The sequence below is a fragment of the Bos javanicus genome, chromosome 29 (genome assembly GCF_032452875.1).
Source record: "Bos javanicus breed banteng chromosome 29, ARS-OSU_banteng_1.0, whole genome shotgun sequence".
NCBI classification, from domain to species: Eukaryota; Metazoa; Chordata; class Mammalia; order Artiodactyla; family Bovidae; genus Bos; species Bos javanicus.
In genome coordinates this window covers 1561203-1589017 of record NC_083896.1, presented here as the reverse complement: position 1 = coordinate 1589017, position 27815 = coordinate 1561203, and the positions used below count along the sequence as shown (strand labels likewise).

General features: G+C 40.1%; 1 protein-coding gene across 6 annotated transcripts in view; it reads left to right on the top strand.

Moving 5' to 3' along the window:
• DEUP1 (deuterosome assembly protein 1) overlaps positions 1–27815 on the top strand; it is a 142307-nt gene that overhangs the window by 28382 nt on the left and 86110 nt on the right. For 4 of the 6 annotated variants that reach the window (XM_061405985.1, XM_061405984.1, XM_061405983.1 and 1 more), the window contains 5 exons: positions 325–496; positions 2690–2785; positions 15654–15788; positions 22262–22375; positions 26225–26467. In XM_061405985.1, coding sequence (XP_061261969.1) covers positions 325–496; positions 2690–2785; positions 15654–15788; positions 22262–22375; positions 26225–26467 — 760 coding nt within the window. The remainder of the gene's footprint in view (positions 1–324; positions 497–2689; positions 2786–15653; positions 15789–22261; positions 22376–26224; positions 26468–27815) is intronic. The other 2 variants (XM_061405988.1, XM_061405987.1) reach the window with 1 other exon arrangement.

Genomic DNA, 27815 nt, shown 5'->3' with positions numbered 1-27815 from the left:
TATTTCTGATGTAATCCAGCGGTACATAGGAAGAGAAATGCAGATTATAACTATCAGTATATTAACTTTATCAATATACTGCATTAAATTATGGCACAGCTGTACTTTTTTAAATGCCAGTGAAAAGTATATACTCTGTTAGCTCTGAAATTAGCTTTTAGTTTTAATTTAAAATGTTAACCTCTAATTTTCAGAATTCTTCCTATTTAAATAATTGAAAATTTTGAGAAAATAATGATCAAGATATTTAAAGCAAAATCATAAGTTTTCTTGTACTCACATTTCAGTCTTTTAAAATATATTTCACTTTTCTACAATTGCCAGAGCTTCTCCTTGTGAGGCAGAGCTTCAGGAATTAATGGAGCAAATTGACATCATGGTAAACAACAAAAAATTGGATTGGGAAAGGAAGATGCGGGCTCTGGAGACACGATTAGATCTTCGGGATCAAGAGTTGGCAAATGCACAGACGTGTCTGGAACAGAAAGGTCAAGAGGTACTGTGTAGCTGTGTTAATAAATTGTTCATTCCTCAGACTGTTACAAATAGTGCTAGTTCCGTCAGAATGCATTTTTCATTACACATACTTTGTATAGGCATCAGCAATAGCTTGAAATGCCCTGAAATTCTGTCACAATGTGCTAAATGTATGTGTTCTATCAAATAAGTGGCAAGCAGAGCCTAAACCTATAGAAATTTGCCGATGCAGACAGACAGAGTCCAGTAGATGCCATCTAGGAAAGTAAACATTTGACATGTATGTGAATACTGTTTTCAAGCAAGGGTGTCATTGCTTTTGTTGCTGCAGAAACAAAGTAGCCATCAGAGCTGTGCCTTTGGAGCAGGCAGAGTTCAGGAGCATTTGCCTTTTCTCATCTGCTAGAAAAGTCTTTCCTAAAAGAAGTGAAAGATAAAGCCTTGATTGTAGATCAAGAGAGAAGAGAGTTCGGTGAGGGGGGTATATGTATGCCTGGGTGCCCACATGGCTCAGTGATACAGAACCTGCCTGCCAATGCACGAGACACAAGAGACACAGGTTTGATCCCTGGGTTGGGGGGATCTCCTGGAATAGAAAATGGCAACCCACTCCAGTATTCTTGCCTGGAGAATCCCATGGACAGAGGAGCCTGGTGGGCTACATACACTCCATAGAGTTGCAAAGAGTCAGACCTGACTGAGTGACTGAGCACGTGCACCGCTTAGGAGGAGTGTCCTGGGCCTGGGGAGCCTGCTTGCAGCCAAGCTAGTGAAGCTAGAGGGATGTCTGAGTGCTCTCGGGCCTGCTGCGGAGTTCAGCAAAGTCATACGCTTCACCTAACGTGGACTTTCATGTCTGAATTTTCTTTGGGACCAGGCGTAAGGCAGGTTTACTCATCATATGCTAATAACTAAAACGTCAGCAGTCAACTTGTTCCGCAGCTGTTTTTCTACCTCTGCTGGACTCAGTAGAACTTAACTTTTTGTCTTGGTTGACTATGTTATTGTTTGGCCCATTAACGTGGTTATCAGTAGAGGCGGGTCATGAGATTGCACATGCAAGGGACTACTTTCTGACTTTTGGTCCTGTCACAACCCAGATGTGCAAAGAAGCCTCACGTGCTGTTTAAGCAGACAAATTCTGTGAGCCAAATCCCTATGAACTCCTCTTAGACATTTTTTCTTTTTATGTTTTTTACTCTTCTGGGTCTTTTTTGCTGCTCCGGCGCTTTTTCTAGCCGTGGCGAGCCGGGGCTACTCTTGCCTGCACCAGCTCCTCATTGTGGTGTCTGCTCCTGTTGCAGGGCACAGCCCCTGGGCCCACAGGCTTCAGTAACTGCAGCATGAGGCTCTGCAGTTGCTCATTGCGGTGTCTGCTCCTGTTGCAGGGCACAGCCCCTAGGCACACGGGCTTCAGTAACTGCAGCATGAGGCTCTGCAGTTGCTCATTGCGGTGTCTGCTCCTGTTGCAGGGCACAGCCCCTAGGCGCATGGGCTTCAATAACTGCAGCATGAGGCTCTGCAGTTGCTCATTGCAGTGTCTGCTCCTGTTGCAGGGCACAGCCCCTAGGCCCACGGGCTTCAGTAACTGCAGCATGAGGCTCTGCAGTTGCTCATTGCGGTGTCTGCTCCTGTTGCGTGGCATAGCCCCTAGGCCCACGGGCCTCAGTAACTGCAGCATGAGGCTCTGCAGTTGCAGAGCCCGGGGTCTCGAGCGTGGGCTCGGTAGTTGTGGTGCAGGGGTTTAGTTGCTCTGCAGCACATGGAATTTTTCCAGACCAGGAGTTGAACCCATGTTCCCTACATTGTCTGGTGGATTCTTACCCACCGCACCACCAGGGAAGTCCTATTTTTCTTTTCACTTTGTTAGTTTTTAATTAAAAAAAAAAGGTAACAATTATTCCATAACACCACTACAACAGAGCTCCCGTTGAAGGCAGCAGAGCCTGAAATAAAGGCTGAAATGTGTTGGCAGGAGTTCTGCTGCAAGAGTGATGACATAATGCTCCCAAAAAGACAATGTGAAGTAGATTTTAAATCTTGCTTTAATGTGCAGTAAGAAGACTCAAGATCCATACCATACTGTGCTAATGTGTACCCAGTGGAATAGCCCTAGCAACATCTGGTTTTTGTGAATTTAATTATTAATGACTATTCTAAGATTTTGCCAGGCAAGATTTAGAAAAATTAAAATTTTTTATTCTTAATGCAGGTGGGTTTACTTAGACAGAAGTTGGACAGTTTGGAAAAATGTAACTTAGCAATGACTCAGAATTACGAAGGACAACTACAAACCCTGAAAGCTCAAGTAAGGAAACTTATTACAATTTAGTGTCATGTTTTGATATGTGTTTTGACCTATAAAGTGTTGTTAATTTTGCTAAAGACCTCTTGATGAAAGTGAAAGAGGAGAGTGAAAAAGTTGGCTTAAAGCTCAACATTAAGAAAACTAAGATCATGGCATCTGGTCCCATCACTTCATGGCAAATAGATGGGGAAACAGTGGAAACAGTGTCAGATTTTATTTTTTTGGGCTCCAAAATCACCGCAGGTGGTGACTGCAACCATGAAATTAAAAGACACTTACTCCTTGGAAGGAAAGTTATGACCAACCTAGATAGCATATTCAAAAGCAGAGATATTACTTTGCCAACAAAGGTCCGTCTAGTTAAGGCTATGGTTTTTCCAGTGGTCATGTATGGATGTGAGAGTTGATCTGTGAAGAAAGCTGAGCGCTGAAGAATTGATGCTTTTGTTTAATTCTTTTTTTTTTAATTTATTTTAATTGGAGGCTAATTACTTTACAATATTGTATTGGTTTTGCCATATATCAACATGAATCTGCCACGGGTGTACACGTGTTCCCCATCCTGAACCCCCGTCCCACCTCCCTCCCTGTACCATACCTCTGGGTCATCCCAGTGTACCAGCCCCAAGCATCCTGTATCCTGCATTGAACCTGGACTGGCAATTCGTTTCTTATATAATATTATACATGTTTCAATGCCATTCTCCCAAATCATCCCACCCTCTCCCTCTCCCACAGAGTCCAAAAGACTGTTCTATATGTCTGTGTCTCTTTTGCTCTCTCTCATATAGGGTTATGGTTACCATCTTTCTAAATTCCATATATATGCGTTAGTATACTGTATTGGTGTTTTTCTTTCTGACTTACTTCACTCTGTATAATAGGCTCCAGTTTCATCCACCTCATTAGAACTGATTCAAATATATTCTTTTTAATGGCTGTGTAATACTCCATTGTGTATATGTACCACTGCTTTCTTATCCATTCATCTGCTGATGGACATCTAGGTTGCTTCCATGTCCTGGCTATTATAAACAGTGCTGCGATGAACATTGGGGTACACGTGTCTCTTTCAATTCTGTTTTCCTCGGTGTGTATGTCCAGCAGTGGGATTGCTGGGTCATAAGGCAGTTCTATTTCCAGTTTTTTAAGGAATCTCCACACTGTTCTCCATAGTGGCTGTACTAGTTTGCATTCCCACCAACAGTGTAAGAGGGTTCCCTTTTCTCCACACCCTCTCCAGCATTTATTGCTTGTAGACTTCTGGATCGCAGCCATTCTGACTGGCGTGAAATGGTACCTCATTGTGGTTTTGATTTGCATTTCTCTGAGAATGAGTGATGTTGAGCACCTTTTCATGTGTTTGTTAGCCATCTGTATGTCTTCTTTGGATAAATGTCTATTTAGTTCTTTGGCCCACTTTTTGATTGGGTCATTTATTTTTCTGGAATTGAGCTGTAGGAGTTGCTTGTATATTTTTGATATTAGTTGTTTGTCAGTTGCTTCATTTGCTATTATTTTCTCCCATTCTGAAGGCTGTCTTTTCACCTTGCTTATAGTTTCCTTTGTTATGCAGAAGCTTTTAATTTTAATTAGGTCCCATTTGTTTATTTTTGCTTTTATTTCCAATATTCTGGAGGATCCTGCTGTGATTTATGTCAGAGAGTGTTTTGCCTATGTTCTCCTCTAGGAGTTTTATAGTTTCTGGTCTTACGTTTAGATATTTAATCCATTTAGAGTTTATTTTTGTGTATGGTGTTAGAAAGTGTTCTAGTTTCATTCTTTTACAAGTGCTTGACCAGTTTTCCCAGCACCACTTGTTAAAGAGCTTGTCTTTTCTTCATTGTATATGCTTGCCTCCTTTGTCAAAGATAAGGTGTCCATAGGTGTATGGATTTATCTCTGGGCTTTCTATTTTGTTCCATTGGTCTGTATTTCTGTCTTGTGCCAGTATCATACTATCCTGATGACTGTGGCTTTGTAGTAGAGCCTGAAGTCAGGCAGATTGATTCCTCCAGTTCCATTCTTCTTTTTCAAGATCGCTTTGGTTATTCGAGGTTTTCTGTATTTCCATACAAATTGTGAAATTATTTGTTCTAGCTCTTGTGAAAAATACCGTTGGTAGCCTGATAGGGATTGCATTGAATCTATAGATTGCTTTGGGTAGTATACTCATTTTCACTATATTGATTCTTCCGACCTATGAACATGGTATACTTCTCCATGTATTAGTGTCCTCTCTGATTTCTTTCACCAGTGTTTTATAATTTTCTGTATATAGGTCTTTAGTTTCTTTAGGTAGATATATTCCTAAGTATTTTACTCTTTTCATTGCAATGGTGAATGGAATTGTTTCCTTAATTTCTCTTTCTATTTTCTCATTATTAGTGTATAGGAATGCAAGGGATTTCTGTGTGTTAATTTTATATCCTGCAACTTTACTATATTCATTGATTAGCTCTAGTAATTTTCTAGTGGAGTCTTTAGGGTTTTCTATGTAGAGGATCATGTCATCTGCAAACAGAGAGTTTTACTTCTTCTTTTCCAATTTGGATTCCTTTTATTTCTTTTTCTGCTCTGATTGCTGTGGCCAAAACTTCCAAAACTATATTGAATAGTAGTGATGAGAGTGGGCACCCTTGTCTTATTCCTGACTTTAGGGGAAATGCTTTCAATTTTTCACCATTGAAGATAATGTTTGCCGAGGGTTTGTCACATATAGCTTTTATTATGTTGAGGTATGTTCCTTCTATTCCTGCTTTCTGGAGAGTTTTTATCATAAATGGATGTTGAATTTTGTCAAAGGCTTTCTCTGCATCCGTTGAGATAGTCATGTGGCTTTTATTTTTCAATTTGTTAATGTGGTGTATTACATTGATTGATTTGCAGATACTGAAGAATCCTTGCATCCCTGAGATAAAGCCCACTTGGTCATGGTGTATGATCTTTTAATGTGTTGTTGGATTCTGCTTGCTAGAATTTTGTTAAGGATTTTTGCATCTATGTTCATCAGTGATATTGGCATGTAGTTCTCTTTTTGTGCAGCATCTTTGTCAGGTTTTGGTATTAGGGTGATGTGGCCTCATAGAATGAGTTTGGAAGTTTACCCTCCTCTGCAATTTTCTGGAAGAGTTTGAGTAGGATAGGCGTTAGCTCTTCTCTAAATTTTTGGTAGAATTCTGCTGTGAAGCCATCTGGACCTGGGCTTTTGTTTGCTGAAAGATTTCTGATTACAGTTTCAATTTCCATGCTTGTGACGGGTCTGTTAAGATTTTCTATTTCTTCCTGGTTCAGTTTTGGAAAGTTGTACTTTTCTAAGAATTTGTCCATTTCTTCCACATTGTCCATTTTATTGGCATATAATTGCTGATAGTAGTCTCTTATGATCCTTTATATTTCTGTGTTGTCTGTTGTGATCTCTCCATTTTCATTTCTAATTTTATTGATTTGACTTTTCTCCCTTTGTTTCTTGATGAATCTGGCTAATGGTTTGTCAATTTTATTTATCCTTTCAAAGAACCAGCTTTTGGCTTTGTTGATTTTTGCTATGGTTTGTTTTGTTTCTTTTGCATTTATTTCTGCCCTAATTTTTAAGATTTATTTCCTTCTACTAACCCTGGGGTTCTTCATTTCTTCCTTTTCTAGTTGCTTTAGGTGTAGAGTTAGGTTATTTATTTGACTTTTTTCTTGTTTCTTGAGGTATGCCTGTATTGCTATGAACTTTCCCCTTAGCACTGCTTTTACAGTGTCCCACAGGTTTTGGAAAATTCTGAAAGAGATGGGAGTACCAGACGACCTGATCTGCCTCTTGAGAAATTTGTATGCAGGTCAGGAAGCAACAGTTAGAACTGGACATGGAACAACAGACTGGTTCCAAATAGGAAAAGGAGTACGTCAAGGCTGTATACTGTCACCCTGCTTGTTTAACTTATATGCAGAGTACATCATGAGAAACACTGGGCTGGAAGAAACACAAGCTGGAATCAAGATTGCCGGGAGAAATATCAATCACCTCAGATATGCAGATGACACCACCCTTATGGCAGAAAGTGAAGAGGAACTCAAAAGCCTCTTGATGAAAGTGAAAGTGGAGAGTGAAAAATTTGGCTTAAAGCTCAACATTCAGAAAACGAAGATCATGGCATCTGGTCCCATCACTTCATGGGAAACAGATGGGGAAACAGTGGCAGACTTTATTTTTTTTGGCTCCAAAATCACTGCAGAAGGTGATTGTAGCCATGAAATTAAAAGACGCTTACTCCTTGGAAGGAAAGTTATGACCAACCTAGAGAGCATATTCAAAAGCAGAGACGTTACTTTGCCAACAAAGGTTCGTCTAGTCAAGGCTATGGTTTTTCCAGAGGTTATGTATGGATGTGAGAGTTGGACTGTGAAGAAGGCTGAGCACCAAAGAATTGATGCTTTTGAACTGTGGTGTTGGAGAAGACTCTTGAGAGTCCCTTGGACTGCAAGGAGATCCAACCAGTCCATTCTGAAGGAGATCAGCCCTGGGATTTCTTTAGAAGGAATGATGCTAAAGCTGAAACTCCAGTACTTTGGCCACCTCATGCAAAGAGTTGACTCATTGGAAAAGAGTCTGATGCTGGGAGGGATTGGGGGCAGGAGGAGAAGGGGACAACAGAGGATGAGATGGCTGGATGGCATCACTGACTCGATGGACGTGAGTCTGAGTGAACTCCGGGGGTTGGTGATGGACCGGGAAGCCTGGCATGCTGTGATTCATGGGGTCACAGAGAGTCGGACACAACTGAGCCACTGAACTGAACTGAACAGGTTTTGGGTTGTTGTGTTTTCATTTTCATTTGCTTCTATGCATATTTTGATTTCTTTTTTTATTTCTTCTGTGATTTGTTGGTTATTCAGCAGCGTGTTGTTCAGCCTCCATATATTGGAATTTTTAATAGTTTTTCTCCTGTAATTGAAATGCTTGGAATGATTTCAATTTTTTTGAGTTTACCAAGGCTAGATTTATGGCCCAGGATGTGTTCTATCCTGGAGAAGGATCCATGTGCACTTGAGAAAAAGGTGAAATTCATTGTTTTGGGGTAAAATGTCCTATAGATATAAGTTAGGTCTAATTGGTCTATTGTATCATTTAAAGTTTGTGTTTCCTTGTTAATTTTCTGTTTAGTTGATCTATCCATAGGTGTGAGTGGAGTATTAAAGTCTCCCACTATTATTGTGTTATTGTTAATTTCCCCTTTCATACTTGTTAGCATTTGTCACATTGCAGTGCTCCTATGTTGGGTGCATATATATTTATAATTGTTATATCTTCTTCTTGGACTGATCCTTTGATCATTATGTAGTGTCCTTCTTTGTCTCTTTTCACAGCCTTTGTTTTAAAGTCTATTTTATCTGTTATGAGTATTGCTACTCCTGCTTTCTTTTGGTCTCTTTTTGCATGGAATATCTTTTTCCAGCCCTTCACTTTCAGTCTGTATGTGTCCCCTGTTTTGAGGTGGGTCTCTTGTAGACAACATATATAGGGGTCTTGTTTTTGTATCCATTCAGCCAGTCTTTGTCTTTTGGTTGAGGCATTCAACCCATTTACGTTTAAGGTAATTATTGATAAGTATGATCCCATTGCCATTTAATTTATTGTTTTGGGTTTGAGTTTATACACCTTTTTTGTGTTTCCTGTCTAGAGAAGATCCTTTAGCATTTGTTGAAGAGCTGGTTTGGTGTGCTGAATTCTCTCAGCTTTTGCTTGTCTGTAAAGCTTGATTTCTCCTTCATATTTGAATGAGATCCTTGTTGGGTACAGTAATCTGGGCTGTAGGTTATTTTCTTTCATCACTTTAAGTATGTCTTGCCATTCCCTCCTGGCCTGAAGAGTTTCTATTGAAAGATCAGCTGTTATCCTTATGGGAATCCCCTTGTACACACATTTGTTGTTTTTCCCTTGCTGCTTTTAATATTTGTTCTTTGTGTTTGATCTTTGTTAATTTGATTAATATGTGTCTTGGGGTGTTTCGCCTTGGGTTTATCCTGTTTGGGGACTCTGTGGGTTTCTTGGACTTGGGTGATTATTTCCTTCCCCATTTTAGGGAAGTTTTCAACTATTATCTCCTCAAGTATTTTCTCATGGTCTTTCTTTTTGTCTTCTTCTTCTGGGACTCCTATGATTCGAATGTTGGGGCATTTAGTATTGTCCTGGAGGTCTCTGAGATTGTCCTCATTTCTTTTAATTCATTTTTCTTTTTTCCTGATTCATTTATTTCTGCCATTCTATCTTCTAATTCACTAATCCTATCTTCTGCCTCTGTTATTCTACTATTTGTTGCCTCCAGAGTATTTTTGATCTCATTTATTGCATTATTCATTATATATTGACTCTTTTTTATTTCTTCTAGGTCCTTGTTAAATCTTTCTTGCATCTTCTCAATCCTTGTCTCCAGGCTATTTATCTGTGATTCCATTTTGATTTCAAGATTTTGGATCAATTTCACTATCATTATTTGGAATTCTTTATCAGGTAGATTCCCTGTCTCTTCCTCTTTTGTTGGTTTGGTGGGCATTTATCCTGTTCCTTTACCTGCTGGGTATTCCTCTGTCTCTTCATCTTGTTTATATTGCTGAGTTTGGGGTGGCCTTTCTGTATCCTGGCAGTTTGTGGAGTTCTCTTTATTGTGGAGTTTCCTCGCTGTGGGTGGGGTTGTATGGGTGGCTTGTCAAGGTTTCCTGGTTAGGGAAGCTTGTGTCAGTGTTCTGGTGGGTGGAGCTGGATTTCTTCTCTCTGGAGTGCAATGAAGTGTCCAGTAATGAGTTATGAGATGTCAGTGGTTTTGGAGTAACTTTGGGCAGCCTGTATATTGAAGCTCAGGGCTGTGTTCCTGTGTGGCTAGAGAATTTGCATGGTATATCTTGCTCTGGAACTTGTTGGCCCTTGGGTGGTGCTTGGTTTCAGTGTAGGTATTTTGGCGTTTGATGAGCTCCTGTCAATTAATGTTCCCTGGAGTCAGGAGTTCTCTGGTATCCTCAGGATTTGGACTTAAGCCTCCTGCTTCTGGTTTTCAGTCTTATTTTTACAGTAGTCCCAAGACTTCTCCTCCTATACAGCACCATTGATAAAACATCTAGTTAAAGATGAAAAGTTTCTCCACGGTGAAGGACACCCAGAGAGGTTCACAGAATTACATGGAGAAGAGAAGAGGGAGGAGGGAGTTAGAGGTGACCCGAATGAGAGGAGGTGGAATCAAAAGAAGAGAGAGCAAGCTAGCCAGTAATCATTTCCTTATGTGTGCTCCACAGTCTGGACTGCTCAGAGATGTTCACGGAATTATACAGAGAAAAGAAGAGGGAGGAAGGAGACAGAGGTGCCCAGGAGGATAAAAGCGGGGAATGAAAAGGAGAGAAACAAATCCAGCCAGTAATCAGTTCCCTAAGTGTTCTCCACCATCTGGAACACACAGAGATTCACAGAGTTGGGTAGAGAAGAGAAGGGGGAGGAGGGAGACAGAGTTGACCTTGTGGAGAAAAAGGAGAGTCCAAAGAGGGAGAGAGCAGTCAAGCCAGTAATCTCGCTCCCAAGTAAAAATGGGTACTGAAGATTGGGTTCTTAAAGGTACAAAATTGATAACAAATACCAAAAAGCAAAGATTAAAAATCTAGAGTAGAGGTTGGGTTTTCAAAAATACAATATTAAAGAAAAGAAGAAAAAAAAGTCAAAAATTATAAAAGAAATATATATATATATATGAAGTTTGCTTTAAAAAATAGGGCCTTTTTTTTGCTAAGTAATAGTAGGTTATAAAAATGAAAATTAAAAGAGTAATAGAGGACTTAAAATTTTTTTTAATTAAAGAAAAGAATGATCGTAAAAATAGTAAAAATATATCTAGGACTTTCTCTGGTGTTGTTGTGGGCAGTGTGGGGTCAGTTCATTTTTGGATAGTTCTTTGGTCCGGGTTATATTTCTCAAGATCTATAGGCTCCTTCCTATGTAGTTGGTACTAACTACAGGGTTGTAATCTATTTACCTGTCACTTCCAAGGCGGTTCCCTCTGTTTTAGCGTCTTCTGTTTGCTGGTTCTTCAGTGTCTGATTTCCGCCCTGACACAAGGGGGAGGTGGTGGACACTTTTTTAGGCTCACTTTTTCAGTCGTGCTGTGGGGAGGGAGGGACGCTGCAAACAAATAACACTGGCGTGTGCTTGCAGTGCCTCAGCCACACTGGGCCTGCCCCCGCTCACGGCACATGTGTCCTCCCTGCCCACACTGCTCAGGCTCTAGGTGCTCTGCCGGGAACTGTCCGAGGCCAGCCCTGGGCTGCCTGCACCTCCCAGTTCTAAGCCGCTCAGGTTCAGGCACTGGGTAGTCCTAAGAGGCGCAGACTCCATTGGGCCTGCATTTGGTGCCCTTCCCAGTTCCGAGCAGCTCAGGTGATGAGGTGTTTGGTGAGCATGGTCGCTGCAACTTATCGCCTCCCCTGTCCTTGCCGCTTGGTTTCCTGGGTGTACTACTGGTGCACCTTCTCAGAAGGATTTTGACCGTCAAGAACCCCAAGAAGTCTTAGTCAGCAAAGAAGCCTGCTTGCAGTTTGGTAGATAATGTCTCTCTGGGGCTGCGATTGCCCCCTTCTGGCTCTGGCTGCCTGTCACCGGAGGGGGATGGTCTGCAGCTGCCTATCTCTGTTCAGTCCTTTGTTCTGTGAGTGGGCCTGGCAATGTCTTAGGTTAGGGCTTTTCGCGTGGTAGCTATCCCACAGTCTGGTTTGCTAGCCCAAGTTAGTTCGCTCTGATTTCCCTTGGGGCATTCAGGCCCGGTCCTTACTCTAAGCAATGCAGCCCGCACCTTCCTGCCCAGCCCCCGCTTGCTAGTGCAGGCGTCTGTGCTGCTTCTCCGCTGGGGGAGTTATCGTTGAGCTCGTGGGGAGTTACCGTTGGGCTCATAATCTGTGGGGTTTAATTATTTATTTATTTTTCCTCCCTGTTACGTTGCCCTCTGTGGTTCCAAGTCTCACCACAGACTTGGCAGTGAGAGTGTTTCCTGGTGTTTGGAAACTTCTTTTTAAGACTCCCTTCCTGGGACAGAGCTCCATCCCTACCTCTTTTGTCTCTTTTTTTGTCTTTTATATTTTTTCCTACCTCCTTTCGAAGACAATGGGTTGCTTTTCTGGGTGCCTGATGTCCTCTGCCAGCATTCAGTAGTTGTTTTGTGGAATTTACTCAGTGTTTAAATGTTCTTTTGATGAATTTGTGGGGGAGAAAGTGGTCTCCCCGTCCTATTCCTCCGCCATCTTAGGACTGCCCCCCGAATTGATGCTTTTGAACTGTGGTGTTGGAGAAGACTCTTGAGAGTCCCTTGGACTGCAAGGAGATCTAACCAGTCCATCCTAAGGGAGATCAGTCCTGGGTGTTCATTGGAAGAACTGATGCTAAAGCTGAAACTCTAATACTTTGGCCACCTCATGCGAAGAATTGATTCATTGGAAAAGACTCTGATGCTGGGAGGGATTGGGGGAAGGAGGAGAAGGGGACGACAGAGGATGAGATGGCTGGATGGCATCACCGACTTGATGGACATGAGTTTGAGTAAACTCTGGGAGTTGGTGATGGACAGGGAGGCCTGGCGTGCTGTGATTCATGGGGTCCCAAAGAGTCAGACACAACTGAGCTACTGAACTGAACTGATGTCATTTTTTCTAACCAGAAAATGATACCTTGTGGCAAACGTGCTTTTGTTGCTGCTAGTTCACTCTACTGCTTCCTTCTTTGAAATTCTTCATTTATTTATTCTCTTCACAACCTTATTTTCCTAAAATACCTTAAGGATACGTTTTACAACATTTTGCCTTAAAAAACTCTGGCAAAACTTTCTTTTGAAATTGCTTCCTTTTTTAAAATGGTGCGTTTTCTTTTCCTTCTAAAATTAAAAACTATAATTATATATATATATATATATATTATATGCATTTGAGATTTATTCTTCTGGAAAGGTGGAGTCAATGTACTTTCCCCTATTCCTCCTGCTAAAGGCAACTAGAAATCCTGGACATCATTTATAAAACAACATAAGACTGAGAAGTGGAGAGGAAAGACAGACCAACTAGGACCTTGGGTCCCAAGGCAAACATGGTGTTGAATTCCTGGAATTTCTTTTTGCCTCTCATACCATAGACTGGATAACAGAGAAGCCTGCAGGCCTGACTCTCCAGTGGGCACAAACAAACCAAAAGAGGAAGAAGGCCTCTTCCTTGCAACTGAAAGACCTGAAGAAAGACAGCCTACCAAGATTAAACGCTTTTTGATAATAACTGCTTGACTCTAGCCAAAGGGCACAGAAAAGGACTACAGCTGCAAACCAACTTCACCAGCAGACCCAGTAGACAGCCTCGGTTCCGCCCTCGCCTTCTGTAATGAGGTAGTCCAGGCCCCAGCCTCAGGGGAGTCAGAGCAGACTGAGTGGAAACGCAGTCCGTGGTGTCAGGGGCGACCGTAGCAGAACCTGGGCTTCTCTGTGCCTCTGCTGGTGGTGCAGCATCCTTCTCTCTGCAGTGGCGTCTAGGGAAGCCTAGCGAGGGTCTGGACACTCACCGCCTCTGTGGTAACAGGGCTCCTTCCCTCACCACAGTACCGCTGAAGGCCATGTGAGAGGCAGTCATGTGGCATCTGTGCCCCTTTGGTCAACGTGGTGCCAGTGAAAGATGTGCAGATCCTGAGCTCCCACTCCCACTCAGCAGTAATGAGGAACACTGACCTCCTCCCAGTTACGAGCTGAGGCCAAGTGAAGACCTGGACTTTCAGTACCACAAGCAGCAATGAGGTGCCGTTCCACGTTTTCCTGCTGGAGCATTGCCAGAAGAAGAATGCTAAAACACAGGATTTCTATAAACTGTGGATTCACATCACAGTACCCCAAAATGGTTTCAGTTTAAAAAAACTCACTCATCATAGCAAAAACAAGGAAGATCTCATCTTGAATGAGAAAAATCAATTAAGAGACACCAACACTGAGTTGATACAGATGTTAGAATTACCTGACAAGGAGTTTAAAGTAGCTGTTATAAAAATGCTTCAGTGAACCATTACAAACATGCTTGAAACAAATTAGAATGTTTTAGCAAAGAAAACTATAAAGAACAAGCAGCTAGAAATTTTATAACTTAAAAATACAATAACCAAACTAAAAACTTCAATAGATGGGTTCAAAAGCAGAATAGAGAGGATAGAAGACATACACAATGAGTGAACTTGAACATAGCACAATAGAAATTACCCAATCTGAACAGCATATTAAAAAGCAACCAAGACAAGCTAGACAGGATATTGAAAAGCAGAAACATTACTTTACCAACAAAGGTCTGTCTAGTCAAGGCTATGGTTTTTCCAGTAGTCATGTATGGGTGTGAAAGTTGGACTACAAAGAAAGCTGAGCACTGAAGAATTGATGCTTTTGAACTGTGGTGTTGGAGAAGACTCTTGTGAGTCCCTTGGACCGCAAGGAAATCTGACCAATCCATCCTAGAGGAAATTAACCCTGAATATTCATTGGAAGGACTGATACTGCAGCTGAAGCTCCAATACTTAGGCCACCTGATGCAAAGAGCTGACTCATTGGAGAAGATGCTGATGCTGGGAAAGACTGAGGGCAAGAGGAGAAGGGGGCAACAGGGGATGAGATGGTTGGATGACATCACTGACTCAATGGATATGAGTTTGAGCAAACTCAAGGAGATAGTGAAGGACAGGGAAGCCTGGTGTGCTGCAGTTCATGGAGTCGCAAAGAGTCAGATATGACTTAGCAACTGGACAACAACACAGACGTTTTGTTACCAATAGATCTACCCTAAAAGAATAGCTAAAGGAATTTCTCCTTGGTAAAAAGGAAATGATAAGAAAAAGTTGGAAATGTGAAAGCATGGATAAATGCAGTAGATTTTACTTCTCTTGAGTTTTCTAAATTTTTTTACAACCGAAGCAAAACTTATAATAGTAGTTAAAGTAGTTTTTAATGTACACTGAGAAAATAGTTAAGATAATAATGTCAGAAATGGGTCTTGGCAAAGAGAAGTAAGATTCTAAACTTCACTTGAACTGTTAAAATGTCAACACCAGGAGACTGTAATAAGCTATGTATGTATAATATTATACCTAGATCAATAACTAAAAAAGCTAAACAAATAAATACATTCAAAAATAGTTCAGTTCAGTTCAGTCGCTCAGTAATATCTTTGCAGCTTCTTGTGAATCTATAATTATTTCAAAAGAAAAAAGAAAAACAAATTTTGTAAACAGTTATTTAGAAATTTCCTAACAGATGTTGATAGACTATGCTGCTTTTAATCTATTATTTGAAGGTAGAACAAGAGAAAAAAATTATAGTCTAAGTTATAACAAGAATTACTTATAGGAGAAAGATTATATCAAGCTTTATATTTAATTTTATTTAAACTTACATAGACGTAAGTGTGTTTGTATTTTTTCTGTTAAGTCCTCCGTTTCCTTAAAAAGAAGTGTAAGTTGGTCATTTTGTAGATTGAGTTATTGAAATTAAAATTGTCAACACAAGATGGCACTAAATAAAAGAAAAAAAAACTTGGTTGTTTTCAATTGTGAGCTTTTCTATATATGGTTAAGATAAAACTGAACAAAACATTTTATCAAGTGAATTGTTGTTAAACTGTGCAGTCAATGAAGTTCCAAATTTACTTGAAAACTGAATTGTGTTCAGCTTCAACAATTTAGTTTTAATAACTGGTTCTATCTTCTCTAATTGGAACATTTAAGCTTTATTGCATTTCCTAATCATGACTTCAATTTTGAAAGAGGTATGCAAGAGAATTATCATGAAATCAAGTTAGAAATAACCAGTAGTAAAATGTTAGCATTCTCTATTATTTACAGTTTTCCAAACTAACTAACAGCTTTGAAAAACTGAGATTACACCAGCTGAAACAAAATAAATTTCGACGAAAAGAAGTACCACACCTCAAAGAAGAAATGCCCTTTGAACTGAACAATTTGAACCAGAAATTAGAGGTAAGCTGTACTGTCTTAGTTTATCCCTGTATGTATTAAGATTGGTTTTGTTGTTGTTGTTGAGGGCTATTTGTCTGCAGAATGCACAGTGGCATGTACCACTGAGGTAACAAAGCACCATTAGAAACCTGCTTCCCATTGAAGGTATTTCCTTAGTGCACCTTCCTTCAGGCACTTAGTGAATTAAAACATCACTTTGATTTATACATCTTTTATACATATCAGCATTTTGGAGAGCAAAAAAATGTTCAAAGAAACTGTAGCTGTTGAGTGAAATTGAAGGACATCCCTGGGGTCAGTTAAAGTGAGTGTCTAATAAATCTTTTAATGTCTATTTAACTATTAGGTACTTAAGTCCTGATGAGGCCTCATAGCAATTTTCAGAACAGAGTTCTGAAATTTTTGGAGTTTCAGGACTTTTCTTTAAAGAGGTAGTTTCACTCCAATATAGCGACCCTGTGTCACCCAGAACTCCTAAAATCTCAGTCCCTAAAAAGGTTAACCATGTCATAGAAACACTTATTTCAATCCCCTTAACTTTCCAACCTTGGAAAAAATAAATAAGCTATTTTTCTTCCCTGTGCCCTTGTGCATTCCTGCTACTGGCCACGTAACAGCAAATAGAGTCTACTGTGAATTCCTTTTCTAACCTTAGCTAAATTCCCACTGTGGCTCAATTATTGTTTTCTAATTGACCTCAAATTGACCCCTGTCATGTTATCCCACTCATTTTTTTCCCCCTCCACTGTTCTCAAGCCCTAAACAATGGTTTCTCCCCACAGCCAGCCAATGATTTCAGTTTTTTCTGCTTTGTTCATAGTTCATGGCTCTCTATGTCCCTGATAGCTCATCTGGTAAAGAATCTGCCTGCAGTGCAGGAGACCCGGTTCAGTTCCTGGGTCAGGAAGATCCACTAGAGAAGGGATAGGCTACCCACTCCAGTATTCTTGGCCTCCCTGGTGGCTCAGATGGTAAAAGATCAACCTGCAATGCAGGAGACCTGGGTTCAGTCCCTGGGTTGGGAAGATCCCCTGGAGAAGGGAAAAGCGACCCACTCCAGTATTCTGGCCTGGAGAATTCCACGGGCTCGCAGAATCAGACACGACGGAGCGACTTTGACTTCACTGACCGTGCGTCCCAATCACCCAGGTAGAAACCTCTTAGGAATCCTTGATCTGTTCCTTTCTTACTCCCATTCCAGCCCAGATTTGCCCCTTTTCTGTGTCTAATGCCTCTTATCTCTGTCTTCCTCCTGTCATTGTCCTGTTTTATACTTCTTCATCTTTGTCATCTAACTCTTCAATTAACAGCCCTTCTCAAAATTTTCCTCCAAAATATTTTTCAGAGCAGGAAAAAAAAAAAAAACTGGAACCACAGCCCTAAAACCAGCCTATTGCAAGAATTTTGTTGGAAGTGTTTGGTTTTAGTTTTTAAATTCCTGTACATTTTATATTGTACTACATAAGGAACATACATGTTTAAAAATATAAAGTTACTACCACTAAGTAAGGATGGCCCTCTAGGAAAATGCACTATGTATAACTCCCTACCTCTTGCAATGGTGTAACTAGACTAATTTTTAGAATATTCTGGTCTCATAGAAAATGCCCAAAGTTTGTGATATAATATACACAGGCTTTCACTGAAAATGCAGTTAAATCACTGACTCTTCATTAGATTGACTTCTCATGGGAATTAGTGGGAGAACTACATTCATATAAATTGTTCAAACAAAGAAAAAGCCTTAAATTAGTATCAAGTACTTTGTGCACATTTTACATTTAGAGATCTAAATATGTAAAATGTACCTCTGAAATTATAGGGGAAATTAGTAGCAAATATGTGATATATTTGTATTTATACAAAATTTTTTAAGCATAATATGTCAATACAGTTTCATCTATATCATAAAGGAAACACTTCATGTACCTGTCTTTGTTTAGAGGCAGCTGAAAAATTAATGTGTAGGAGATGGACTGTTCCAGTTTTAGCCTACATCTAAGCATGTTTCTCCTTTGGGACAAACATTTAATACACTGATACAGTGATTGAACAGTGGGAAACAGCTTGCTCCAGTGAAATAACTTGACAGTTTACAACTTAAAATAGGGCCTGCTTGTCTCGCTTATTTGCCCTGTGACTGTTGGACTAGCTGATGACCTCACAGAGATTACATTTTTCACCAATAAATGGGGGCTAAGATTATCTTATAAGTGACATTGTGGTTATGGAAGAGGAAAATATGTTTGTGTATGTGTGTTTAGGCGCTCTCTGAAGTATCTGGGGTAAAAACACATGAGGTCTGAAAGTTGCCTTAAAATACTCCAGTGAAAAAGGTAGAGATGAGATACAGATGGTCTGACTTGACAGGAGTTAAACTGGGTGAAGGGTACATGGGAGTTTGTTTTACTCTCTGCTTTTATATAAGTATGAAAATTTTCATAAGAAAAAGTTAAAACTATCTTTCAAATGAAGGTTCATAGAGTCCTTGACCTATAGTAATCACTAAAGAAATGTTCATTCTACCTCTCAAGATTTAGTAGAGGGATTAAAATATATTTTTAACAATGTAACTTCTGCTATAAACTGATTTTAATGCCTCTGATCCACTCTCAACCATAAAGACCCAGAAAACGTTTCTAGCCATGGAGAACTTAATCTGGAGGGTTAGACAAGTGTACAGACGTGCCAGAACTGGACCCTGGGCTGACATCTCCAGTCTCTACAAAATTCTTACAGTCTCTTTCTCAGTCTCTGCATGGCCCCATAACTACTGGGTAGTGTGTGGTTGAAACCAATACATCTAAGACCAAGAAAGCCAGGACTATTATAAGTACCAGCTGACATGTTCATGATATACATTTTTATCCCTGTTTGGCCTCATTCTTGGCCTCATTTCTACCTGTTGTAGAATTTGTAAGGGAGAGATTGATGTTCCTGCCTTCTCCTATAGCATGCTGGGAAATGTGTATTTTCAAGATTGAGGTTGTTGGGTGTATGTATTAGTATTATTGCATTTATATCTATAAGTATTAGTATTATTGCACAGTTCATATATTATTGCAAGATATGAACTGTGCAAATCAACCTTAGCCACATTTTGACTTCTGACTCCAAAAACTCCTTCCTAAATTAAACATTTTTAATAATCCACCTTGTATTGATTTGCAATGTTAACCTATTTTTTTTATTAGAGCCTAGTTTTGTAAATTTGTCACTATTTCTGAAGACCCTGTTTTCATGTACCTTATTTAAAACTGTCAAATGTCAGAATCAAAGTCAGTTACTTTCAATGAACTGTCTCCATTTATCTTAATACATATAGTCTATTTATCAGGGTATGATTATACATTTAAAACAGGGTCTGTCTATAGTTCTCCAACTTTATTACCCCCACTCAATTTCAGGTCACTTCTAATTACTATAAAAGCCTACTCATTTAGTAGTGAAGTCTTCCCTCACTGATTATTTGGGAGCTTGTGGATTTATAAAATGAAGATTTCCCCCCAAATTCTTTAAAATCATTACTCTGTAGAAAATGTGAAATGCCATATTCTCATTTTAAACAAGATATAGCTTTCATTCTCTACATTAGTCTATGTATTTTCCTGCATGGCCAATCCAGTCATTTCAGCCATCTTTGAAACACCACCAGTCTCTCAAAATAGTTCAAATGAACTGTTTTCTAATTTGATGTATCATTGGAGACGGCTGAGAGATTCGTGGCGTCATCTGTATGGCTTTTATGTGGCGCTGTTATTGTACTAACACTGTAAAATCATTTGTTTACATGTACATTTCCCTACTTTATTATGTGCACGTGTGCTCAGTCGTGTCTGACTCTTTGTGACCCCATGGACTGTAGCCCTCCAGGCTCCTCTGTCCATGGGATTCTCCAGGCAAGACTACTGGAGTAGGTTGCCAGCGCCCTCCTCCAGGGAGTCTTCCTGACCCAGAGATCAAACCCGCATCTCCTGGGTCTCCTGTATCGGCAGGCAGATTCTCTACCACTGAGCCACCTGGGAAACCCTTGGTCCTTGTTTTTTGCTTTTTTTTTTTTCTTTCAAAAATTTGTTTCTTTTAAACATGTATTATTTTTAAATCCTCCTCTTTCCACAGTACCTGCTGGACACTAGATGCTTAATACTACTGAATTGATGATTGGAAACATCCATATGTTCATACCATGTATCTACATTCAGTAATATCTCATATGGACTCAGTAGCTATAGAGTTTGTTTCCAGCCAGGTTATTTTCTTTGCAAAATTTAGTGAGAAATGTTTATATTTCTGGAAATACTAATACTGTGCTTTTCTTTGTACATTCAAGAAATGTAAGTGGTGCCTGGCACTTTGTCAGGCACTGTGAGCAATATAAAAGTAATGAAATCTGTAGTACTTAGTCTTAAGTTGCTTACAGCCTGAACAGAAAGAGAAGATATAATGGCCAGCCCTAGGCACAATAGAGAAAATGGAAGTTGCTCGTTCGTGTCCAACTCTTTGCAACCCCATGGACTATACAGTCCATGGAATTCTCCAGACAAGAATCCTGGAGTGGGTAGCCGTTCCCTTCTCCAGGGGACCTTCCCAACCCAGGGACTGAACCCACGTCTCCCACACTGCAGGCTGATTCTTTACTAGCTGAGCCACCAGGGAAGCCCAAAGCTGTGAAGTTTTCTTCAGGGTCCCCAAAGCCACATCCTTTTTCTTGTAAATCTGTGAACAGATAATAATTCTCCATGAAGACACAACCTGAGCAAAAGTGTGAAGAACTGAGTGTCGCTTCTTTCCCAGCTCAGCCCAGTTGGTTCCGCCTAAGTAATGCTTAAAATTATCCAAGCCAGGCTTCAGCAATACATGAACTGTGAGCTTGCAGATGTTCAAGCTGGTTTTAGAAAAGGCAGAGGAACCAGAGATCAAATTGCTAACATCCCCTGGATCATCAAAAAAGCAAGAGAGTTCCAGAAAAACATCTATTTCTGCTTTATTGACTATGCCAAAGCCTTTGACTGTGTGGATCACAATAAACTGTTGAAAATTCTGAAAGAGATGGGCATGCCAGACCACCTGACCTGCCTCTTGAGAAACCTATATGCAGGTCAGGAAGCAACAGTTAGAACTGGACATGGAACAACAGACTGGTTCCAAATAGGAAAAAGAGTACGTCAAGGCTGTATATTGTCAGCCTGCTTATTTAACTTATATGCAGAGTACATCATGAGAAACGCTGGGCTGGAAGAAGCACAAGCTGGAATCAAGATTGCTGGGAGAAATATCAATAACCTCAGACATGCAGATGATACCATTGTTATGACAGAAAGTGAAGAACTAAAGAGCCTCTTGATGAAAGTGAACGAGGATAGTGAGAAAGTTGGCTTAAAGCTCAACATTCAGAAAACGAAGATCATGGCATCCAGTCCCATATCTTCATGGCAAATAGATGGGGAAACAGTGGAAATAGTGGCTGACTTTATTTTGGGGGCTCCTAAATCACTGCAGATGGTGACTGCAGCCGTGAAATTAAAAGACACTTACTTCTTGGAAGGAAAGTTATGACCAACCTAGATAGCATATTGGAAAAGCAGAGACAATATTTTGCCAACAAAGGTCCATCTAGTCAAGGCTATGGTTTTTCCAGTAGTCATGTATGGATGTGAGAATTGGACTATAAAGAAAGCTGAGCACTGAAGAATTGATGCTTTTGAACTGTGGTGCTGGAGAAGATTTTTAAGAGTCCCTTGGACTGCAAGGACATCCAACCAGTCCATTCTAAAGGAGATCAGTCCTGAATATTCATTGGAAGGACTGATGCTAAAGCTGAAACTCCAATACTTTGGCCACCTGATGCAAAGAGCTGACTCATTTGAAAAGACCCTGATGCTGGGAAAGATTGAGGGCAGGAGGAGAGGGAGACAACAGGATGAGATGGTTGGATGGCATCACGAACTCAATGGACATGGGTTTGGGTAGACTCCAGGAGTTGGTGATGGACAGGGAGGCCTGGAATGCTGCGGTTCAAGGGGTCACAAAGAGTTGGACATGACTGAGCAACTGAACTGAACTGAACTGAAGGGAGGCCTGAGACGGTGGTGGCTCCGTTCTTGAGAACAGATTGCTCTTGGCTTCCCCTGAAAGCCACAGGGGACAAAGTCACTAAATTAGCCCAGGCCCCACCCCTCACAAACAAGGTAGCAGGTTTGGTGACTGAGTATAAAGAAAGGAAAAAAAACTTCTGGTGTCAGCTTAGGAAATACAAGGAAGTACTGGTTGATGCAAAGAATTGTGTGAAACTCCATTATCAGTAACCAGTATTTGTTACAAGAAAAAAATTCTTAACAAAATCCTTATTTTTTAAAAAAATGCAGATTAAGTTCCATACTTTTTTCTCAGAACAAAGGTGCAAATGAAAGGTCTTATGTATTGTGCTTTAAAATGAATCATTTTTTTAGCTTCTATTTCTCTCTCTATTAAAGGAATTTAGAGCAAAGTCAAGAGAATGGGACAAGCAGGAGATACTGTATCAGACTCATCTAGTTTCTTTAGATGCTCAACAGAAAATATTATCTGAGAAATGTAATCAATTTCAGGTACGTTTTCTAATACTGTCTAATACTAAATTAGAATAAATTAGAGGTTAAACACTATTACTCTCTTTACCGTTCAGCATGTAATCTTTCTACATATAGAAATACCAAGCAACGGAAGATAACCAGAGTAGGTCCAACGCTAGGTAGAGTTAAAGGGGCATGAAATATAGTTAATGACTTTATATGTCCCAGAAGGTGGTGTATTAAAAGTCTCCATTGTTATTATGTCATTATATAGCATGTTTTTGCATGCCTGTGGTGTTGGAGAAGACTCTTGAGAGTCCCTTGGACTGCAAGGAGATCCAACCAGTCCATTCTGAAGGAGATCAGCCCTGGGATTTCTTTGGAAGGAATGATGCTAAAGCTGAAACTCCAGTACTTTGGCCACCTCATGTGAAGAGTTGACTCACTGGAAAAGACTCTGATGCTGGGAGGGATTGGGGGCAGGAGGAGAAGGGGACGACAGAGGATGAGATGGCTGGATGGCATCGCTGACTCAATGGACATGAGTCTCAGTGAACTCCGGGAGTTGGTAATGGACAGGGAGGCCTGGCATGCTGCGATTCATGGGGTCGCAAAGAGTTGGACATGACTGAGCGACTGATCTGATCTGATCTGATGGGCAAGTCATTTACGTTTAAGAAGGCTTGGTCCCTGCCCCCTAGTACTTTACAGTCTAGACACAGAGATAATACAGGTACAGGTCGACAGATAATGACAAGTGAATGGAAAGGATTCAGATCCTTTCAGCGGTCACAGGAATGAGAGAAAAATTTGAACTGAGATAGTCAGGAAACATCCTCCAATAGGAGTGGAATGAGGCGTGGACCTTGAAAAAGGGAGGTATTTTGAGACAGAAGAGAGTGTATTCGGGGTAGTGGAAATAACGAAAGCAAAGTCACTGAGGCATGAGAGCAGAAGGCAAGTGCCCAGAATAGGGGGTGGGCCGGCTGGGTGGAGGGCGCGTGGGAGGCGGGGCGGTGGCGGGAGGCGGGGCCTGGGGGCTGGTGCGGGTGGTAACCGAAAGCTTACCTAGGAAGTTGGAACAAAATAGAAAGCCCAGAGATAAATCCATGCACATATGGACACCTTATCTTCGACAAAGGAGGCAAGAATATACAATGGATTAAAGACAATCTCTTTAACAAGTGGTGCTGGGAAATCTGGTCAACCACTTGTAAAAGAATGAAACTAGAACACTTTCTAACACCATATACAAAAATAAACTCAAAATGGATTACAGATCTAAACGTAAGACCAGAAACTATAAAACTCCTAGAGGAGAACATAGGCAAAACACTCTCTGACATACATCACAGCAGGATCCTCTATGACCCACCTCCCAGAATATTGGAAATAAAAGCAAAAATAAACAAATGGGATCTAATTAAACTTAAATGCTTCTGCACAACAAAGGAAACTATAAGCAAGGTGAAAAGACAGCCTTCAGAATGAGAGAAAATAATAGCAAATGAAGCAACTGACAAACAACTAATCTCAAAAATATACAAGCAACTCCTACAGCTCAATTCCAGAAAAATAAAATGACCCAATCAAAAAGTGGGCCAAAGAACTAAATAGACATTTCTCCAAAGAAGACATACAGATGGCTAACAAACACATGAAAAGATGCTCAACATCACTCATTATCAGAGAAATGCAAATCAAAACCACTATGAGGTACCATTTCACACCAGTCGGAATGGCTGCTATCCAGAAGTCTACAAGTAATAAATGCTGGAGAGGGTGTCGAGAAAAGGGAACCCTCTCACTGTTGGTGGGAATGCAAACTAGTACAGCCACTATGGAGAACAGTGTGGAGATTCCTTAAAAAACTGGAACTAGAACTGCCATATGACCCAGCAATCCCACTGCTGGGCATACACACTGAGGAAACCAGAATTGAAAGAGACACGTGTACCCCAATGTTCATCGCAGCACTGTTTATAATAGCCAGGACATGGAAGCAACCTAGATGTCCATCAGCAGATGAATGGATAAGAAAGCAGTGGTACATATACACAATGGAGTATTACTCAGCCATTAAAAAGAATACATTTGAATCAGTTCTAATGAGGTGGATGAAACTGGAGCCTATTATACAGAGTGAAGTAAGCCAGAAAGAAAAACACCAATACAGTATACTAACACCAATACAGTATACTAACTTTCTATATATGGAATTTAGAAAGATGGTAACAATAACCTGTATACAAGACAGCAAAAGAGATACTGATGTATAGAACAGTCTTTTGAACTCTGTGGGAGAGGGAGAGGGTGGGATGATTTGGGAGAATGGCATTGAAATATGTATAATATCATATATGAAACGAGTCGCCAGTCCAGGTTCGATGCACGATACTGGATGCTTGGGGCTGGTGCACTGGGACGAACCAGAGGGATGGTACGGGGAGGGTGGACGGAGAGGGGTTCAGGATGGGGAACACATGTATGCCTGTGGCGGATTCATTTCAATATATGGCAAAACCAATACAATATTGTAAAGTTTAAAAATAAAATAAAATTGAAAAAAATATTAGTACTGTAAAAAAAAACAAAGTTTATTCACGCTAGTAAGATGCCCTTTTGTTTGTTTCTTATATACTTCTTTTTCATTCTTTCTTTAAGTTACTTGAATATGTTATACGTGTTCCCTGAATTTACCAGCACAAAATAATCTGACAAAAGTGCTAACCTCATCCTCTACTCCATTCTTATCCATTTAATACCAACACTAAACAGCTAGGTGTTTATCTTCACATAATTTTTCTTTTGTTTGTACACATATGAAAATCTTTTTGGATGGAAATTATATATGTTTCTTTTTAAAAATTCGCCTTTTTACTTAATAAGCTATGGATAGCCTTTTGAGTTATTGCTTAATTATATTTCAGAGTATTTAGTATATATATGTGTGTGTATATACATATATATATATCATATACACCATAGTATATAGTAGATATACCATAATTCTTTCAAACATTTATTAATGAACACTCAGGTTGTTCCCAGTTTTCTGCTGTTACACAGTATTGTAACAAATGTCCTTGTATAAACATCTTTAAATACCAATACTCTCATTTTGTTAAATAAAAATCTTGGAAATGTTTGTTGAGCCGAAGGGTATGTTCATTCAAGTTTATAATAAATATTAGATTGTTTTATTTAAAAAATTATAGCAATTTACAATTCATGAACAGCCAAAGACGACTACTGTCCTGCCACCATGGAATATCAGTCTTTTGATTTTCACCAGCTTGAGAAAATGATAGTTATGTTGGCTTGCTTTGCTTTATGTTTCTCTGGCTGCTTGTAAGGTTGAGCATCTCTTTATGTGTTTCTTAGCCGTTTTCATTTCCTGTTCTGTGAATTGCCTGTGCACAAACTTTGCCCACTTTTCTTTTCTGGTATTTGTCTTTTTCTTATGATGTATAGAAGTTTTTGTACTTCGGGAATTACATGTGTTATATGTGTTGACAACTTTTTTCTACAATCCAGATTTGTTTATTTTGTTTATTTTTGGTCATATAGACATTTTCAACTATTGTTAAATTAAATCCATACTTTTTTCCTCTTTTTCATATCTTCTATATTTTATTTTTTGCTGAATAAGAATTTTCTACCCTACTCTGCATCTTTGCTCTGAGATTATAGAAATATTACTTCTCTTTACACCATCTGAAATTGAGGTTTTAGAATAAATACAAGTCTGAATTATGAAGGACAGAGCGTCATTATTTAATAATATATTTAAAGTTTTTTTCTAAATTTTTTCTGTCACTCTTGAACTTTATCTATAAGCTTAGATATTCCCCGCTTCACTGACACAGGTTTCAAATTTCTCAGAAACAGGCACAAAGTTACCACACTCAGCTAAATGGTAAGAAACAAAGCATAGAAGACAGCAGCCCTGAAATTCCGCGGCTGGTATGTGAACCGGATTCGACTTGCGAAACCAGTGAAAGAGATGAATTCATTATTGAAAAATTAAAGTCAGCTGTGAGTGAAATAGCACTAAGCAGGAATAAGTTACAAGATGAAAATCAGAAGCTCTTACAAGAACTGAAAATGTACCAAAGACAGTGCCAGGTAAAAATTTATTTATTTTTCAACTGATACTGCCCTGGGTTATACAAATGATGACTCAATAGGTATATGGATTAAAAAGGTAATTTTTTTATTACACATGTAAATTCAGTTCACATTTCCTCTTAATAAGTAATTCTTACTTGATGAGTGAATTTAGTGATCCTGTGCGTACTGTCCCCCACTAGGTGCTCTTGGGATCTTCAGCAATGCAGTAGGAATTACCAGCGCAGTAGGTCAGGAGTCTCTCACAGACCTCTGTTCCTAAACACCGTGGCTCTTTAGGCACTCCACACCCTCTGAACCCACTGTTCATTCTGTGACCCTTGTGCCTCTGACTCTCAGGAAACCATTAAGGGTTTGACCCTCTAATCACCTCGGTGAAAGGCATGCAGATCATTCCCTGTGATTTATCACTGTTAGGTTTATCATCAGTTCAGTTCAGTTCAGTTGCTCAGTCGTGTCCAACTCTTTGTGACCCCATGAATTGCAGTATGCCAGGCCTCCCTGTCCATCACCAACTCCTGGAGTTCACTCAGACTCACATCTATCGAGTCAGTGATGCCATCCAGCCATCTCATCCTCTGTCGTCCCCTTCTCCTCCTGCCCCCAATCCCTCCCAGCATCAGAGTCTTTTCCAATGAGTCAGCTCTTCGCATGAGGTGGCCAAAGTACTGGAGTTTCAGCTTTAGCATCATTCCTTCCAAAGAAATCCCAGGGCTGATCTCCTTCAGAATGGACTGGTTGGATCTCCTTGCAGTCCAAGGGACTCTCAAGAGTCTTCTCCAACACCACAGTTCAAAAGCATCAGTTCTTTGGCGCTCAGCCTTCTTCACAGTCCAACTCTCACATCCATACATGACCACAGGAAAAACCATAGCCTTGACTAGACGAACCTTTGTTGGCAAAGTAATGTCTCTGCTTTTGAATATGCTATCTAGGTTGGACATAACTTTCCTTCCAAGGAGTAAGCGTCTTTTAATTTCATGGCTGCAGTCACCATCTGCAGTGATTTTGGAGCCCAAAAAATAAAGTCTGACACTGTTTCCACTGTTTCCCCATCTATTTCCCATGAAGTGGTGGGACCGGATGCCATGATCTTCATTTTCTGAATGTTGAGCTTTATGGATATGATCAATGGTTTTTCCAAGGATTAATTTTTTTAACTCAAACATCTTTCTTTTTTTATTTTTGTCTCTCTCCTGGAACCACTAAGGTTATGTAGCATTCGTTAAAATTGTTCATCACCAACTTCTTGCCTAAGTGTGTGCTTGATATTCGTGGCTGTCCCAGTCACTTGAGATGTTCCATGGTTTTCTCTCTCAGTCTCCATCAGATCTCCCGCCTGCAA